This window comes from Netta rufina, assembly GCF_964035555.1.
Source record: "Netta rufina genome assembly, chromosome: 7".
Lineage (NCBI taxonomy): Eukaryota > Metazoa > Chordata > Aves > Anseriformes > Anatidae > Netta > Netta rufina.
In genome coordinates this window covers 20,599,200-20,618,209 of record NC_140130.1, presented here as the reverse complement: position 1 = coordinate 20,618,209, position 19,010 = coordinate 20,599,200, and the positions used below count along the sequence as shown (strand labels likewise).

Below are 19,010 nucleotides of genomic sequence, written 5' to 3'. Positions count from 1 at the left end.
AAAAATTTAATTAACCATTTGAAATGTGCATATTTCCAGGTGCCCAATTTTACTCATGAATTTAACAACAAAATCCAGGCGACTATGAATTAGAACATTTCTAACGCATGCAAGTGAAGCATCTGTGGCAGGATGCCAAGGAACTTCACCAACACATATTACAGCACAGATTTTGGAAAAAAAAAATTGTAATGGAATGGAAAATTACTTGACCCAAACATAAAAGAGAAGCTATCTTGGAAGAGATCTAAGTGCTCTAACACGAAAAACAAATACTCTTACAGTCTGCTACTTATGACATGCAAATTGGCATTAAGGAAGCTGTCAGATCTTTCAGATTTATTTCTTTATTTAGGGAAGGATTCTGAAAGAATATTAATTGTCACATCTGTGAAAAATAAGAAACATAGGATTTGGTTTTGGAGCAAGTTAGCCAGTCCCACCACCAACTGCAACCACAGAGAAATACATTTATAACTGTTTCCTTAATATTTATTTTTAAAAATTGTATTCTAAAGAATTTTTTTATTTCTAATCTCTACTATTAAGAGGAAAGTCTGACTTCTAATTAAGTAGTTTTGATCCTCATCTTTGCTGCCATCTGTAGGTAGCTCGAGTGGTATGAAGGAGACCAAGAATCTGGTCAGATATTAGTCCTGTGATTAGGACTAATAGTAGCTATGGGAAAGCATGATGTTCTTGCTCCCTGTCCCTCTTGATTTAAATGTTAAAAGTAGCTGGCAAAAGACAGAACATGCAATAATTTGGCTCTGTCTCGCATTGTACCTCAGAAAAATCTTACAACTGAGGGAAACAAACAAAAAAAAAGATAAAAAAAAGATTTCGGGATCCACTATTATACAACATTGTTACACCATTGTTTACACTAGAAGACTTGTAATTTTGACTGTATATATGGAATACACTTCTGGGTGTACACCTGGTATTATAAACTTCGTTTCCTTTTCAGTAAGCCATACAACGTTTTAACCAAGTTGTAATAGTAAAGTTTTCAAAAGAAAAATAAGACAAAATAACGGATTTAGATCATGTTTTCAAAGCCATTAAGATCCATTTTGGAAATCTGAAATCAAATAAGACCAGAAATTGAAATACTTGATTTAATGACTGCACAACTTTAATACATAAAAATAGATACTTAGAAATGAACAAATTTATACAAACCAGATTTCTTTTGTACATTACAAAACAATGATGGAGATAAAAGAAGAGATTTGCTGGATTACAGGGCAAGACAAAAGAACAAAAACCATCGTTGAGGAAAATTTTTAAAATGATCAGGTTTGTTTCATAAATACAGTGCAATGCTTTCATTTAACAAATACAAAATTTACTATTTAATTTATCAACACCAGGAAATATATAAAATGTCATTGACTCTTATTTAAAAACTGATGCAAATACAATAGTTTGTGTTTTGTTTTTCTTAGAATTCTGAGGTAATTTTACACAGTAAAATAATAAAAAAAATTAATAAATAAAATTAAACCCAACACAAAGTGCAATTTAGTGAAAATAAGAAGATAAAGCTTTTATTTTAACAATAATACATAATTATTAAAAGTGGGTTTAAGCCATAAAAAAATATTTTGGCTAATTTGCCATGTTTTCAGGTAAACTGTATAGTTATTTATTCATAAGCTGACATTCTACTAATCCAGTTCTACAGAGAGAGGAAAGGGAGGTGTTTGTTTCCAATTTGTTACCTACATCCACATTCAAGTATTAGCTTCAAGCAATTTTAAATGTGCCTAGTGCAGTGGTGAAAGTTTTATTTCTTAACATCTGAAATCCTCTAAATTCAAAGCTTCATTTGAAAGAAATAACGTACAATGTACAATTTGGAAGTGCTGCTTTTAACACTCTCCATGCTAATTTAGTTTCATTACAAGCTGAAATCAGTGGAAATTTTAATATTGATTTCAAGGAAAGCACTATGAATAGAATGGCAAATATTTAGAAATACCCTACTATTCATCTCTCTGTTAACAAAATAGTAAAATCACCAGTACCTTCTCTCTAGGAAACAAAATGAAATAAAATTTGCACTTAGATATTGAAGAAAATTCACAACAGCTTTGAAACTACAAATTAGGAAAATTAATTAGTCGATTGTGTGAAAATCTGTTGGTTTTATGTAAATTATATATGAAGGGAAAACAAGAATATAATTTTACTCTTATTAAGTAATTGAGTACAGACACTACAATCTATTTAAGCATTCAACTCCCAGTACAAGTCAACAGGGAAAGCTGGCAATTTGAATGCCTAAATATTCTGAAAGATCTGGGCCTCATTCAGATGAAAGAAAAATCTATAGAACATACAGTAGCTATTCATATAAAAAAATACTATACTGCATGCTGATAAATTGTTTCTGTTTAATGAATAAAACCCAGACTTATAATTACACCTGCAATTTAGAACTAGTTTCTTCCCCAGCTCCTAATTTACTAATTCAGAATACTCATATCAAGAACTGTTTTCATGTTGTTTGTGCAGTAAAAACACAAAACGTTGTCTTTAAATGCTGGCCCTCAAGTCAATGAAAGCTTCAACATTCTTCTGAAATGCTATTGTATTCACTCGTCATAGCTTATTTAAGACTTTTAACAAAGTTGACGAAAAATAATAGTACAACAACTATATATTAGCTTTTCATTTTTGGAGATTTAATTTTTTTTCCCTGAACTATTTCAACATTTGCAGAATTTACTTTAAATATCTAGTTTGGTTTACCATGACACTATAGTAAATCTGGTTAGTTGCTGTCAGTTCCAAAGAATGAACCTACAAGTTGCTTAATATCTGTAGTTTGGCCTTGAGTTCCCTCAAGCTGAAGAAAGTACTTTTTAACATTCTTTGTACAGTCAATCCTGTTGATCTGTAAAAGCTGAATATTGAACACCTAAAACCTCTTATTCATAAAAAATAAATTTTTAGCAGTAAATGGCACTATCAAAACCCTATTTGTTCACAGGCAGTTATTTACATGCTTCTTAGACAGCCTGTTTAGCTGAGAAGGAAAACCAGAATATTAAAACTGCATACATTTTATAAAGACTAAAATTCCTATTTGTCTTTGTGAAAATATGGCTACATGCTGTAAGTTACATTCTTTTATACTATTCACGTTAATTGAAAACATTCTACCACTGGGACTAGGTAATAAAGAAATATTCTATATATTATTTCCCAGTGGGATATATGTGATGTAAAGTAATTACAATTAATGATAAAGTGCTATTAGGAAAAACAGAAACAAACTATAACTTTGAAATTGTCTTCGTCATGTTTCTTTTATCAAATAGACTAGCTTTTGTATGAAGAAAACTACTTTCTGTGACAAAGCAAGCAGTAAATGTATTGCCATTAAGGAAAAAACATACACTTCATATTTAAAAAATATATAAGTTGGGTAAGACTTGCACAGTATCAAGAGACATAACAAAAAGCTTAAAGGCACAATTAGAAGAGAGTGAGTGCTACATAAAAATGCTGTTCTTAAGTATTTGATTTTATTCTAGACCAAACCCCTCTGCATTTGAAATTCCAATGATCAACTTTTGCTTCAATTCTTTCTTGTTCTTGTAAGGAGGGAGACAAAGCTGGTTGAAGCAAGTATGGGCCACTGGTAACCTAAAACAAAAACAAAACCATCCTTTTATTAAGTAACACAACAGAAGCAGGGCACTGCCATCTGCCTACGTATTTCTAGTTACATAAGAAACCGTGTACAAGAAATATTATAAGTAACAACACTATTGGTCACATGCACCTGAAGTACTCAGGTAAAATTTGTTTGCTTGTAACTCTCACCCCTTTGCAAGTTGCAAATGTCTTCTGAAAGCTGAGATTGAATACATATATATTGATTGAAACGCTGGAAACCATGCTCTGCACTTGGAAAGATTATTCTGATGAAAACAGTTATTCAGCCAGTTGACCTGAAGCTCCACCTGAAACTTGGAATTAACCCAATGCACTGAAAATTTTCTAAAAACTCTTGTCAAGTTTAAAATCAAGTTAGATTGTAAGTTTGTGATTTTAGTAAGCTCTCTAGTTCCATTTATATTTAGTTTGGCATTTGATCATTAGCAAGGATTGTTGAAAGAGAGTGAAACCCCACTCCAGATCTGGAGATACAAACTGTTTTTATCCCTACTTTAAACAGGGAAGCAAACATCTGTTAAACAGACTGGAGTCCTGCTTCAGAATTTGGCAACTTGGGAAACTGGAATTGATTTGGATCTGAATGATTTGAGAGTTCTTACGGCTATTAGTGTCTTTGATCCTATTGTGTGAGCAATACGATGTCAACATGCTTATGGTCATCATTGTAGAGGCCATCTAACTGAAACAAACATCTTGCAGCACAGATCTACATAATTTTAAAATGTACATTATTTTAAAACATGTTCTTAGTTGCAAGAAAGAACAATTTGCAGGAGAATGAACTTAAACAGAGATTCAATGCTGACTGATTTTTCTTCGTTTCTGCTCATGTCCCTTTAACATATTACTGGAACCAGTTATTGGCCAATTAACTAAAGCATTAGAAATACCACAATAATTAGATAAATTTTGTTTGCTTGTTTTAAACCTGATTTCTTCTATGCCTTTTTTTCAGCTCTCCACATAAAACTCCCCAGAATTTTGTCTATAAAAATGTATTTCCTTTAAAGTATTTTGACTACCTTAAAAGTTTGAGAAACATAGGTAAAGTCAACAATTATTGCTTAGCAGTGAGCTCCAGACCAGTAAGTTTTTCTATACAATTTTCCAAGTTGTTTAAACTGACTTTCTCCGCTACTGAAAAGGAGAATACTGGCTGGAAAGCATGAGGAATTTTACAGTTCACTTCAGTACAAAATAAAAGGTTACCAGAAGCATAAGAACTTGGCATGAACAATTTAAATTTCATGAAGTTACAAGGCTGCTTCAGTCCTATTTCGTATGAGCAACCTCTGTATCAGCTATACACTTACTCACCAGAGACCCTAAAGGAATGCTACATCTTTTCCAGGAATGCAAATCAAAATTCTTATTTAGACCATCAAGAAAGAATGCAAGGCGTTTTTTGGTAACTGCAGGGACTGCTATTCATAATGACAAAACAGACTCAAAAATTCAGAAAAAAAGTCATGGTGATTCACCCTCTATTTTCATTTGCTCAGCTGTCATGTTGGGAACAATTAAACAGTTTCTTAGAATTAAAACATTTAAGGAAACTTCAAAGATAAAGAATTCATGGACTCAAATGTAAACACTGACTGAAGAATTGAATTTGTATTAGATGATCATCAACTAAATTTATGTTATCAATAGATGAGTTTAATAACATTTTAAAGACAAATTAATGGAGGTCATGCAGTTTCTCCCTTATACTCTTTGCTCTTCTTCAAAAAGACACTCGAGAGCAGTAAGGACTCTCAGGAAATAATTTAAGACCAATAATTAAAAAATAAAATAAAATACTTGCCAGTTAGTTGATGTTTCACTCTTTGAAATCTTGAAATTCAAATCAGCCATGCCTCCCACAGGCACTCTATCACTTCCTGTAGCAAAATGTAGCAGCTTCTTTTGAAGGTCAAGAGAAAATCCAAGTACTACATCCCAAAAGTATCTATGTTCAGGGTCAAAGGAGAAGAAAATGGTTTAAGATGCAATATCCTGCCAAAACAGCATTAGGATATAACACAACTGCATGTATATGATAAATTGACACTTACCAGAAACTGAATAGATGTAAAACAAAGGGCATCAATATTATCCTAATATGCAACGTTAAATAAGTTCCTAAGGACTTAACAAGTACAATAATATTTTATGAATTTTGTAATTGTGTGTTGTCATGTGATGCCAAAACACCCTTTTCTATTAAAAAATCTATTTTATTATATTATTATAAATTTTATAATTATATTATTATAATATAATTATTATATATTATTATATTATTATAAATTTTCTATTAAAAAGCCTAAGTTATTAGTATATATCTCATTATTAATTGGAATTGGGAGGAAAACAAATTAGAAAACTGGATAATAAAATTAAAGACTTGGATTTCACTGTATAGGATTTGAAACTACCTCCATTTGCAACTTACATCACTTTTAATGTGTCCAGCAAGACACTATACTATTAAGGTTCTAATTCTTCTTATTTATATAGTATATTTGTTTTACTGTGTCTAAAGACACTAATTTAATAGCATCTTTGCCTCATTTGGAAATAAGTTTTTTAACGTTTCAATTATTTATGATCCATTTTCAGAATACACTTGAATAGGTTATTCCCAACAGTCTACCATGCAATGCTGCTTTTTAAGTCCATAATTTGAACGAGAAAAAAATATATTAGATCAAGCCTACCGTATAGTGAGATCAGTTTTCTGGTAGCCCTCATATTGAGTACTTCGCTGTAAAGCAGACATATCCAGTTCAGGACTACCACATACAAGAATTTCAACTTCTTCCGGACGAAGTAGCTGCCAGAAATTAAGTATAAAATATTTAATATTCATTTAAGTTGAGAAATAAACAAATAAATAAATAAATAAATATATATATATATATAGCATTACTGAAAAATTAACAGGATATTACTGAATATAAGTTTATAAATTAACTGGATACATATTGTTTTTCTAGAAAAATGAATTCCTTAGAACTTGAAGGAATCTTTTATTACTGTATATTGTAAAAAGCAAATTACTGGATAACATTACATTTTAATGCATTTCTATTGTTTCTCAATTCCTTTTCATTCTTATATTTATTTCAATGACTGGCTTGTCTTCAGATTAGATTACAAATATGTCATGAAAAAAATTAAGGTTTTACATATGGGATTCAGAGAGAGCGTTTTGATCTCTCTCTTTTTTTTTTTTTTTTTCAATTTTTTTTATTTTCATGTCCCAATATAGGTTGATAAGTAGTAATTACTGACAGAATTTACTTTTAGGCGTGCATAGTTTTGTGCCAAGCAAGTACATTTAACTGTAAATCATGTTTCACAACAACTAAACTTACAACAGTAGAACCTACTTCTTACTTGTTTACTACACCATCTTTTGCAAGCATGAAAGTACTTCATGGCACTCCAAGGAAGTTTCGGGAAGGAGAATGAAAATCGACTGCAGTTAGTCACATTTCACTTTGCTGCAAGCCTGTCATACTTGGATAATTTCAAAGGAACACAGAAATTCTCATGAAAATTGTAATTGTCTCTTCTTTCTCTTCCTGCACAAGGAATGGCATAAAATACAAAAGGCATTCCAAAAGCCCAATAGGACTGAATACACAGGAATGTTTAACCTCAATCTCACTGAAAGCTCTTCCTGCAAAAAAGTAACATGGCTTTCAGAGCAGTCACTGTAGAGTGCATGCACATGTTTGCACTACTGCTCATAACTGTAAGAAATTCAGAGACTCTCAATAAACAGATACAAGAGCCTGTAATTTGTCTGTGAATACAAGCTGATAAACTTAACTTGTGGAGCTTTATTTCTCCATAGTGTCCTGTTAAAAAAGATGACAGTTGGTTGCCCACTTAATTTCTCCTGTTCAACTACATTGATTACTCAAGATGCTTTATAAATGCTAAAACCATCTAATGCAGATATCAAGAATAACATACATAATTTAGATCAGTCATTGCCACCTATTTGAAACAGAAGTGATATTTTATTCTTACCAGTAATGCATATGAAGCACAGACGCTATGAAATCCATAATAGAAAGCTGCAAATTGTTTGTAGATCGATTTGTTGAGAAGAAAATCAACATAAAGCTGCACATATTCTAAGAAAAGAGAAATATTTTCTTTTGTTACAATGCAATGATTTTAAATAACATTTTGTTTGCCCTCTAAAATTGTACTGTATTAATAAAAATGAATGAGTTTTAAACTTACGTACTACTAAATTGTTAGACTTAACAGGAAACACCACAGGAATTTATTTCTCATATTTTGTTAAATAAAACCCAGGTTTACAAAAAGTAAAAACAATGATAAATTTAAATCTACCACATGTGTATCATTAATATGTATTGAAATACCTTTCCTATTCTGATTTGTGACTGGAATCTTATCTCCATTTGGCTTTAGGTTATAAGACTTTATAACACCAAATTCTTCCTGAAAAACCTGTAGAAAGAGAAAAGTCAAGTTCAGTTCTGGAAAATAAATTCAGATACTCACAGAGTACAAAGCTTGTATTTATTGCTCCATGCATCTCCTGTCTCTCTTCAGCACATGCTGTAATCCTGAGGGGCTTTGTTTTACTTGTTTGGTTTTAGTTAACTAATACAGTTTTCAGTAAATTGCTCAAGAAATTGTTATTCAAAGCAGAAAAATTTTCCCTATTAAACAGTAGCATATCAAGCTGCAGACTGTGGAGCCTCAAAGTGGAAGGAGAACATGCCTAGGAACAATTTAGTTGTATCAAAAATAATTAAGAAGGTATTTCTTGCACTGTAATTCACCTAGCAACTCAAAAATAGCTGCTTTTACAAAAAATCTCTTATAGTATTATAATAATGTAATTGAAAGCTGAAGCAAAAAAGGTCAATACAAGTCCATAAAGCAGGATGAAATTTTAATAAATACACGTGTCCTAAAACAACAAATAAATGAAAAAGAAAGACTTTCTTGATTGAATAGAAATATAATCATTTCTTGACTGTTACACATACACGTCTGGCAAAACCATCATACCTTGAACAGGCAAGTATAGTGAAAGTGAGATTTCCTAGGCAAAACATGTAGAATAACAGGAGTGAGCTTTGTCAAGCAACTGGGTCAGATAGAAAAAGAATTGTCTTGCAGACAGATGAATTCCACAATCAGGTAGGTCACTGACTGCAATGCATTAGTGTCAGAGCAAGTTAAGAGCTGGAATTCTAGCAGCAGCTAGACATGGGACCCCAGCAGTCAATGCTCTGATCCACTTATGCTGTCAAGCCCCGTAACGGAACCAGACTCTGTGCACCAAGTACTAGACTGGTTCTTGAAGCAAGCTTTAATGCTCACTCAGTTGTACACCAAACAGTAAGCAACCACACACAGTTGTCAACCACTCCATTGCAGAAATATTGGTAAAATTACTGAACTAGTCTGAGAATCACTTGTAGTTGAGTACTTAATGACCTGAAAGGTTGAGTAAAAATCCTCTTCAACATTGCCTTCGTAGGACAGAAGTTCATTCAGTCCATGGGCCAATTCCTACAACATGAACACAAACCCTTTAGTGAACCTACAAAAGTAAATGATGTATTTGCAAGAACATGCAAAAATCGTTCTTTATAAAGAAGCTATCTTGGAAACGGCTGCATCTTCAAAACGTACACCGCTTAATCAGCATATTAGAAGTGCCTTTTTTTTTTTTAATCATAAACTTAATTTTTTTCCTTTTACTATGGAAAGGGTATCTAGCACATATCAAATGTTGCTATTCTAACTTCCAGAACACCTATAAAAATTCTGCAATACTTGCAACACAAGGAGTATTTATGTTTTTGGCAGCAAAAATAGAGACTGTATCAGCTGGTGCTAAAAAAGTGTGTTTGTAAGAATTCTAGACTGTTTCAAAGCATTAAATAGAAATAGATAATCAATAGGTAATTAATAGATAATAATGCCTCCCAAGCATTAAATATAAATAGAACAGGTTCTAAGTCACCAATTTAGCATCTAAAAAACAATACTTACAGGCATAATCTGAAACAAGTCATCCAATGTAACATCACAGATGCCTACAAGTGTGTTATGATCACATGGAACAATAGGAGGACTCAACAATTTCTTGTAACAACAAGGTGGGAAACGAATATCCAAGGTGATGCTATTATAGACAGCAAGTCCCATAAGCTATATGGGTCAGATGTTAAAGGCAAAAAAACACACATTTTCATTATAGTTAACATTTTAGGTAACTTGGAAAAAATATTTAAAATTTTAACTGAGCATACTCTAGCATATTCTAACATACTAAAACTGAAGTAATTTAAATTTATTTTGGACTGGCATTATTTTTAACACAATTTTGTGTTACAATTAAGCAATAGTTCAAATGGTCAAATGAGGCATACTGCCAGAACACTTGAAAATCTCCATCATATTCTATACCAGCATTTCCTGAATAAATTGTTCTAATGTATTGTTATGAAAAATGTTTTTTTTTTTTTTTTTTTTTTTAAAGAAAACTTTATTTTTAATCCCCAAATTCCAAAGAACACTCAATATAGAAAATTTTATTTGAAATACATCTAAAAGCGTTATTACTAACCTGCACTGGCACTACAGCTTATCTGCTAGCACACTTAGGTACACCTGGTGATACACAGTAATTCTAGAGTCCAGGCAAAGTAGATGGGGATTGAATAGAGCAGGCTATCATTCAAGCTTAAAAAGACATATGTAAATATAAGAAACAGATTCCTCCTCTTAGGCTTGTGCTTGTTACTACCAGACTCGCTATTACAGCCTACCATACTCATATTAAGTAATACTGAATAGCTTAAATTTTATGTACTGCACCTCATCATTTGTTCATTTCATAGCAGGTACGTTATCCTTAGCAAACTGTCACATAAAGCTATTGAGGACTATCTGAGAAAATGCCTTCCGTGTCCTTAAGTTGTTTAAAGAAGGCATAAACAGCCACAATGACAGTTACCCGAACTAACACTTCATAGTACAAATTTGAAATTAATACCAAAAATTAGAAGAATCCAGTTCATGATTCAGCTTCCCACTAGTAAAATGGGGGCATCATCACCTCATCTTAGTGGATTTATAAGCATGTATTATCATTAACTGCACGCATGAGGACTTCATAAATTAGCACATCAGAAAACCTAGGAAAAAGTCTTATGCCATAAGGCTAAAAAGAAGCCACATACTGATCAATAGGAACTTAAAATATTAATGCACCCAGGCTCATTTATGTTTTTATTTACTGAATGGAACCTGGAAGTATATAAAAATTACAACTTACATACAAAAAACGTTGCATGTGCAATCTTAATTGTACTATTTTCTGACTGTAAAATGTACCATGTATCTATATCAATCATTTTCTTCCCTTTTTTTAGGCTGCTTCCTTGAATGGCTTTTTCTTTACACATTTAAAATTCAACACACTTGTACATACATCAGGATGAATTCTGATTAGATCTTCCTGCCTTATTTTGTCGCTGTAATTAAATCGCTGCTTGTTTAGCACTGTCATGAGGACATAAAAGGATACAGCTCCAACCAGTCGGAATTCAGAATAGTTATCACACTTAAAGCTGCTGAACCAATGGCAACGTGAGTCCTTGTGGTACGTGAACATACCTGTAAAAGAGGTCAGTTGCACTTTACCAACCCTTATCTTTAATAAAAGGTCACACAAAACCGTTCTTTTTTTTTCTTACACACGCATCTTTAAGTGCTTCTAAAAGTGCAGATCTCCAGGCTGGTTCTCAGTTCTGTGTCATCCCTTCTGCAGCAAGGCCCTATGCAACAGATCCTTGGGCAAAGGCCAACAAGAGCAGTTCCAGCCCTGAAGCAGGACTAAGCCCATCAGCCCTGGCCGTGTACTGCATTCTTAAATAAGCACCTCCACTTGTGGATATTCTACGTGGTTTCTATGCATTCTGCTTCGCCACTGTACTTCCTAACCTGTACAGCCAAAAAACATATCTGTCTGATCAACTATTTTATTGCTGCAATGTAAGCCCATCTCTTCCTACTTTTCTATACCAATAGCAGATGACAATCTTTAAAAACATTGGCATGAATCCCACAACACAAATACCATAAACTTTGTTTCATATTAATCTGTCCAAAAAGTATTTTAAAGAAGATTAAAAAAAACACAAACACACTAAAAAAGCCACCTGCTGGTCTAAGTAAAAAGCTAGATCCTACCAAAATCATGACTGTAATGTCGTTTGACTGCTATTTGCTTCAGATACAAAACATACCATTTTAAAGAGTAAAAGAAGGTAAAAACCTACACAATGAAAGCCACATAACAGCTTTAAGATGCCTAGGCAAGATGCATTTATTTCTCTGAGAAGCAAGACAGTTACACTCTAGATTGAGAGTGCACTAACAGTGAAATCCACTTTATCAATGCATAACTACATTAAATAAAATGCAATGACTGCTTTTAATTTGTTGGAATTGAATACACTGATAGTTTAATATTGTTTTCACAGCCAGCATACAAACCAGAGCCCTGAACAGTTCTAAGGATGTCATGTATGTAATTGCTCATCTCATTTGGGTTTGAAGATAAAGCTGGGGAATAAATTATTTAAATGAAAATCAAACTTCTTTGAATTAAAACAAAACAAAAAAAACTCCAACTGATGTCTCAGGGATATATGGTCTTTATGGAAACAGAGACAGAACTCTGCCTTCAGATGTGCCGTTTTTTGCTACAAAGATTTTCTCCCAAAAGATCTATCTTTCTTTTTCGAAATTTGGTCCAATGAGGAGCGCATAACAAAAAGTTTAGACAAGGCCTTCACCAGAAGCAGTTGAATATTTGCATTTAAGGACTGAAAGATGACAGTGACGCTGGAGCAAAATAGGTCTCAAACCCCATTTACTAGTTACCCACACTGAGACAAAGAATGCATTGTAATACACATGGGGCAGGCAACTGAGTCTCTGGGTTCAGCTGGAAACACTGCAACACAGCAGATACATCAGGGGAAAAACTTCAAGAAAAACCAACTGCTAGTCTTGAATCCTCCCATACTTTCTACTCAGCATGCTCACTAACATGAGGATACTAACAAACCAAACCCATTGAGCCTCCAGTTTCTGAAACAAGATTTAGCGTGATTTAAGTATTAAAAAGCTGAATCCCACTTTTAATTCCAAACCTTTCCATTGATCAGAGATTTGTTCACTCTCTAATTGTTATACCACTGAAATGAAATGTGAATGTTTCACCAACACTTGAAACTCCCTGCCAAAAGCCAAGACCTTCCAAGCTTTTTAGAACTTCCCACTCTCTTCTGCTGTCCTCTATGCCAAAAGGTCTTCCCATCTATATTTATGACAGTTTTAACTTGCCTGCTTTTATTTATTTAACATCAACAAGTAAGTGGTCTAATACTGGATTAACGAAGAATTCTTATCCATAACTGTTTTGATATTTTAAAATCAACAGATTTTCAAATTGTATTTAAACTCACCATAGTCTGGGTGAAAAATCTGACGAATCAGAAGAAGAAACCATTCTTTTGTCAGGCCACCCATATCAAGACCAGCTTCTCCTACAAATGTGACTTTCAACTTCTTTTTCAAATCTGCCCTCTTCCTTGCTAGCTATTACAAAATAGGATGGGGAAAAATAGAGAACATTTAACATATTATCAGTGCTTCCAGTCATAAAGAACAAATCTCTTTGTATACCACTCTTGCTTTGTTTATTGCATCACCTCCCACTAGTAGGTGAAACTCTTTAAGTTGTTCTTGGTTATCTCAACGTGGTAAATAAAAATACTACAATGCCTGAGAGACAGCAGTATCACCACTGAGTTCTTCTGTCTTAGAAAAAGAAGCTAAAACAGGCTTTAATCTAGGCAAAAAAAAAAAAAAGTTTAAACTTATGTTTTCAGCACATAAACAATCAGAACTTATTTGGTCTTGTTTTATTTTCAATATTTGGACTTCTTTTTCAATACTATCAGGATGTTTTTAGTGTTGAGAAGCAGTGGGGAACTAGATTTCATTAGATAATAATTAACAAGTTTATGTGGATACTGAAGAATCGCCTACTTCAATGTACACATCTGTCTCTCAATTCTAAAAAAGGAAAAATTACATTCAAGAATGAGGAATCAGTTAAAATTATGATAAGAAGTTAAGAAAAGAAAGCCTATAATAATTGTTTTAAGATAGAGAAGCTAGTGAAGAAAAAGAATAAAAAGTATTCTGGGAATTAGAACAGAACAAACTCATCTAGTGACTAGATGATTAGTCATTATTTGTGCTCCTTATCATGGAACTAGATCCTACATAATCTGATAATTATGCACTTTACTCTTAAGACAAAAATTGCAAACACACACACACACCACGTGGTATGCAAGCATGTATCTTCATTAGGAACTTAACTATGGAAAAGTATAAGAACAGAAAATAAAGTTCTGATCATCTGCATATATTATATTCTGATCAGCTGCAAATATTATCTGCAGCACTGCTACTGTGAAAAAGTAACTCAGTTTCTTTTATTTTGTATTATAGATATATGTATTCCCTATCTTAGCACAGGAATATTTAAATATGATTTATCAAATCTAAATGAAATTGCTATTTTGCAGCAACACATCACTTAACTATGTTTTTAATACCTCATCAAGTGAATCACTAACAAGGTGCGTCCTCCTCACTTTCACATTTAGGAACAACATATTCATGTCAGGTTTCTGTCTGCGAGAGACTTTATCCACAAGGCTTTGCTATTCGAATGAAAAAACATCATACATGTCACATCTTCATTTAAAAAACAAAGTACCACACTTATTAAGTTTAAGAAGTCCTTAGTATCTTGCATTAAATTACCCTGATACAACAGATGCTTCAGTATTTGCTAAGAGATACAGAGGAATGTCATTTCTTTTTGACTGCAAACATCATTCACACTATGTGAAATTATCAGGATATATAACAAGCAGGTGGCAATTGCATGGCAAACTTTTAAACTCCCAAAATAGTTAAAAACAACCACAAGATTCCAGAGGCTGTCTGATGCTTCACTTAGCTATTCACAACATACATCTAGCAAACAATGAACAGATTAAGTGGTGCTGCCACATCGAGCACTGAGGAAAACAGTAACTCCTAGCACCTGAAGAAAGTTATCACCAATAGAGGCAGACAAAATCTCTTTCAAAAAGCAATAAGTTGCCCAGAAGCAGTACCTCTTCTGTGATTTGTTATGTTTTGGTCTTCCACAACATCACATCTTCATGGAATGAAATACGAAACAGACCAAAATTCTCTCTTCCTTAATTACCTAGTCAATTTAACATGCTGGTTTCTTATCAAACACATTATGTTGATCTGGTTTCTCCAGAAGTCAAAAAAAAACAACACAAAACACAAAAGCCAACAACACATTTACTGTAACTTTCTCCATGACGCTGATGTTTGTAAGCGTCTTAAAACAAAGCATATTAAAATTAAAAAAAAAATAAATATTGAGAGAATCCTGCATGGACATTAGTAGGCTAGTAATAGAAAAATGGCTCGAGTTCTTTTTTTCAGGATAGCCCAATATATCACAAGTTGTGATGAAAGGCTGTATGGAATATTTACCTAAGAAAAACTGATAAGATACCAACTTATTAGACACAACCATTTATCATGAAATGACTTACTCGTGCAATACTTATCATCTGTTGTTCTGAATCCCTTTGAATAATAACCTTTTTTGCTGCTATAGAAATAATAAATGGATATTGACAGAAAGAAAACCTGAATGACAAGAGAAAAAAAAAAGATAAAATTTCATTTTTAGCAACTAGCATAGTACTTTCTTAAGAGAAGAGGAGAGAATTTTTACATTACAGTTCAGTAACTACCTTCCCTCTGCTGACATTGATTTGGAAATAGCTGCCGGGGTTTTTGTTTTTTCATTGTATACATAGATAATCAATTCAGTAGAACTCAAATTGTTTAGTTATAAATACTACTAGAAATTCTACTTAGCAATAGAATAATACATATCCTGAATATACTATTATGTTTATCACCTATAGACGTAATAAAAAGCAACCTTCAATAACAGATGGCAAGAAGTGTTTTCTGCTTTAAATACTAAATTTTAATTGCTACACTGAATTAAAGTAAGAATATATTATTTAATACAAACTAAACAGTTATCTCAGTATAGCATTCATTAGTACACAGAAGTATTTCTGTTTTGCCTTATTTTCTGCTCTGATTTTCACAAAATACTGATTTTCTACAGATCCGTCTGATTTAAGCCAGGGCTACAAATGCTCGGGACTTCTAAAATATCAGATTACAGCTACATTCCACTGCAGTCAAATATTACTAACAATTTTGAAAACCTTCAGAAATCATTACGGTAAAAGATTTACTTTACTTGGTTACTTCAGTAAGTTTTTTGTTGATTAGCTCATGCATCACCTAGCAGAAGTTCATACTAAGACACCCGGAGCTTCAGACTCTGTGTGCATCTTGAATCCAGACTCTACATGTGCACCCTGAATCCTGCCTGCGAGGAGCTCCGGATTCTAATGTCTTTAGGAAAGAAAGAAAATGAGGAAAAAAGATTCTCAGTTGATCTGCTGGAAATCCTAACACAAAATGTTTTACCAAGCAGTGTCAACTTATTTGGAAGAACTGTGTATTTCAAAATACTTCATGTGCAAAGTAAGCTGGGACTTATTCATACTGGTCCTACTTAATACTAAGCACAGAGCCTTGAATTATTTTTTTATTATTATAATTTTAAAGTTAAACAATACAGATTTATAGGCCGTAAAATTGGGAAAAAAATATGGCTCTCACACAGTACAAGAACTAAACATATTTTAAGAATAATACAGCTAGTCTGCATTACTTCCAAAGCTATGTATCACACAAACTTTGTTTTGATATATACCCCATGTCCCAGCTAGCTGAAAAGAACTGGAGCAGGTGGAAATCTCACAGCCCTTTTATAAGTTTGGATGTGGGTGCCAAAGCAGCCAGATGGTGCCCATGCAAAAAAAAAAAAAAAAAAAAAAAAAATCTGAAGCTCAGCAGTATACAGATTCCAATGCTTTGAGACTACTCAAAGACTACTGTGCATTTATCGCTATCATGTCTTTTTCTTTTTTTTTTTTTTCCCCTCCTCCTTCCCAATCAGATTTTAAAACTTAACAGGAAGATTTAATGCCTATTTCTCCACATTTCTAGATCATACTTGTGGCTGCCTTGAGCCTGTAAAGGTTTAAGTTTCATGTAAAAGAAGTGAATATGACTGATTTTACTGGAGCAAATATGATCAGACCCACAAACAGAATATTTTGATACCATCAATAAGTGTTAAGTATGCACACTGTGCCACTTTCTATGAATGTGTTAGAAGTTAAAATATGTTCACGCTAAGATACAATTAACACATCACTGAATCTACACCAATACATAATAAACTAATGTTATGATCTGGATTTTATTCTTCTGTCCAGTTTGCAAAGGTAGAATGAGATTTATTAGTTGACATCATATCCACACAGTTTCTGCAAACAGTAGCTATATTATGTTTTTTCCAGTAAAATACATTTAGTGTGGCTATACACACACACAGATGTGGTGCTTTAAAATAATACATGATAAGAAACAGCCAATTTTTCCTTACCTGTGAGAATTTCCATAACATTGCCAGTTATGATATTCTTCCATAAGATCAATGTGATCAAGTGTAGAATTATAGAAATCCATATATGAAATAATAGGGGGGCTAATCAGACTATTTGCAGCATCTACAAAAAAATACAGTAGTCTTTCAAAGTATTGCCTGGATTATGCACATGTTTTCTAAGCATTCTGAGCAGCAGTAAAAGAAAAAGATGACAGAAAAGATGACAAATGGGCTACTAATAACTTTGTCAGAGTGTTAGCTACAGAATTACAAGTGTAACATAACAACTTACTGCATCATATTAATAGCTTTTAAAAATAGTAATTTCCCAGATCAGCCCAACTATGGTAAAATAAACTTGATATATTTCTGACCTCAAGAGCAATTACGCTACAGTATGTGACTGTATCCCACCTAATGACATACACTAATTTAAAGTTTCATAGACAAAGAATGATATATTCTTCTGAAGTCAATGAAAACCAGTTTGATAGATTTCTTAAACACCTTCATATCAGTTGGTCTATTCTGAATGATTTAAAATCCCTTTTCCCAGAGGAATATGTGCAGAATTAATGAACTAGCAACTCTTTCACAGGTGACTACAGAACACAAGAGAAGAATCATGTTCTAGGATACAACTGAACTTGTGTATCTAAACTGTGCCACTGTATAGGGAGGGCTGTGCAGAGTTCTTTTATACAGAAGTTACTTTAAGTAGCCAGAGAAATGAAAACATCCTCATTCCAATCTTAACTTTCACTTGATGGTTTCATTTTCTCCTAGGAAGCATGAAGCAAAGAAGGGCTTTCTACCCCTCAAGAAAAGGGTACTGTCCTTAGGTCTTCCGTTTCTATAGTAGATGCTCTAACCACTGAACTATTGGTGATTGGGAGAGGAGAAAGACTGCATTTACAATGGTCAAATTTGCTGTGCTCTGTGTTGAGCTGGACAGGGATTTACTTTTTCTATGCTGTAGTTTTGAACTTAGGAGGAATACACATTGCTTAAGATACCTAGATCCTAAAAAAAAACTGTGAAGCTAAACCACTTACAAAAGAAATTGTAGCAATTGCACATTTAAAAGATTTTTATAAATCTAAGGGAAACCTTTACTATTGGTTACCTCTGTGGATTTTTCTTCTAATGATCTGTTTTTATTACAGGAAAATGATGCATAGCAATTATCCTCTAGTAAAAAGCAAGTATGAGGTCTTGCCAATAGACTTTTTTTCCTGCTTACTGTTTTTTGGCATTCTCTTATACTGTAGTTTGTACTGTGTTACTACCAATGTCCATTTCCACTGTAAGTGGAGAGAGAGATAAACCACCCTCCTCTGCTCCCATATGTGTACATGCATACATATACAAAATGCAAGTAATATATACATATACAATATACATCTACATGCATACACAATTTAAGGAAAAAACCTACTAAATAATGCCAAGACTTTGGTTGCTGATGGAATCCACCAGGTACATTTCATCATGGGTGGAAATTCTTCAGGTTTTGCAGGAAACAGGCGCAAAGAAATAAATTGCAGTAACCTGTCGACCACTTGCTTGAACCTCTTCTGTGAAATCCTAAAAGAAA

The 19,010-nt window shown here is 33.1% G+C and overlaps 1 protein-coding gene across 1 annotated transcript in view; it reads right to left on the bottom strand.

The window, feature by feature from the left end:
* Window positions 1-1,136: 1,136 nt before the first annotated feature.
* HECTD2 (HECT domain E3 ubiquitin protein ligase 2) overlaps window positions 1,137-19,010 on the bottom strand; it is a 34,332-nt gene continuing 16,458 nt past the window's right edge. The window contains exons 9-21 of the mRNA XM_084289697.1: window positions 18,852-19,000; window positions 17,411-17,534; window positions 15,420-15,516; window positions 14,391-14,498; window positions 13,227-13,359; window positions 11,279-11,367; window positions 9,739-9,897; window positions 9,178-9,252; window positions 8,088-8,175; window positions 7,723-7,829; window positions 6,399-6,514; window positions 5,504-5,647; window positions 1,137-3,660 (exon numbers count right to left, since the gene is read on the bottom strand). Of these exons, the coding sequence (XP_084145823.1) occupies window positions 3,540-3,660; window positions 5,504-5,647; window positions 6,399-6,514; window positions 7,723-7,829; window positions 8,088-8,175; window positions 9,178-9,252; window positions 9,739-9,897; window positions 11,279-11,367; window positions 13,227-13,359; window positions 14,391-14,498; window positions 15,420-15,516; window positions 17,411-17,534; window positions 18,852-19,000 (1,510 nt within the window). The 3' untranslated portion in view covers window positions 1,137-3,539. The remainder of the gene's footprint in view (window positions 3,661-5,503; window positions 5,648-6,398; window positions 6,515-7,722; window positions 7,830-8,087; window positions 8,176-9,177; window positions 9,253-9,738; window positions 9,898-11,278; window positions 11,368-13,226; window positions 13,360-14,390; window positions 14,499-15,419; window positions 15,517-17,410; window positions 17,535-18,851; window positions 19,001-19,010) is intronic.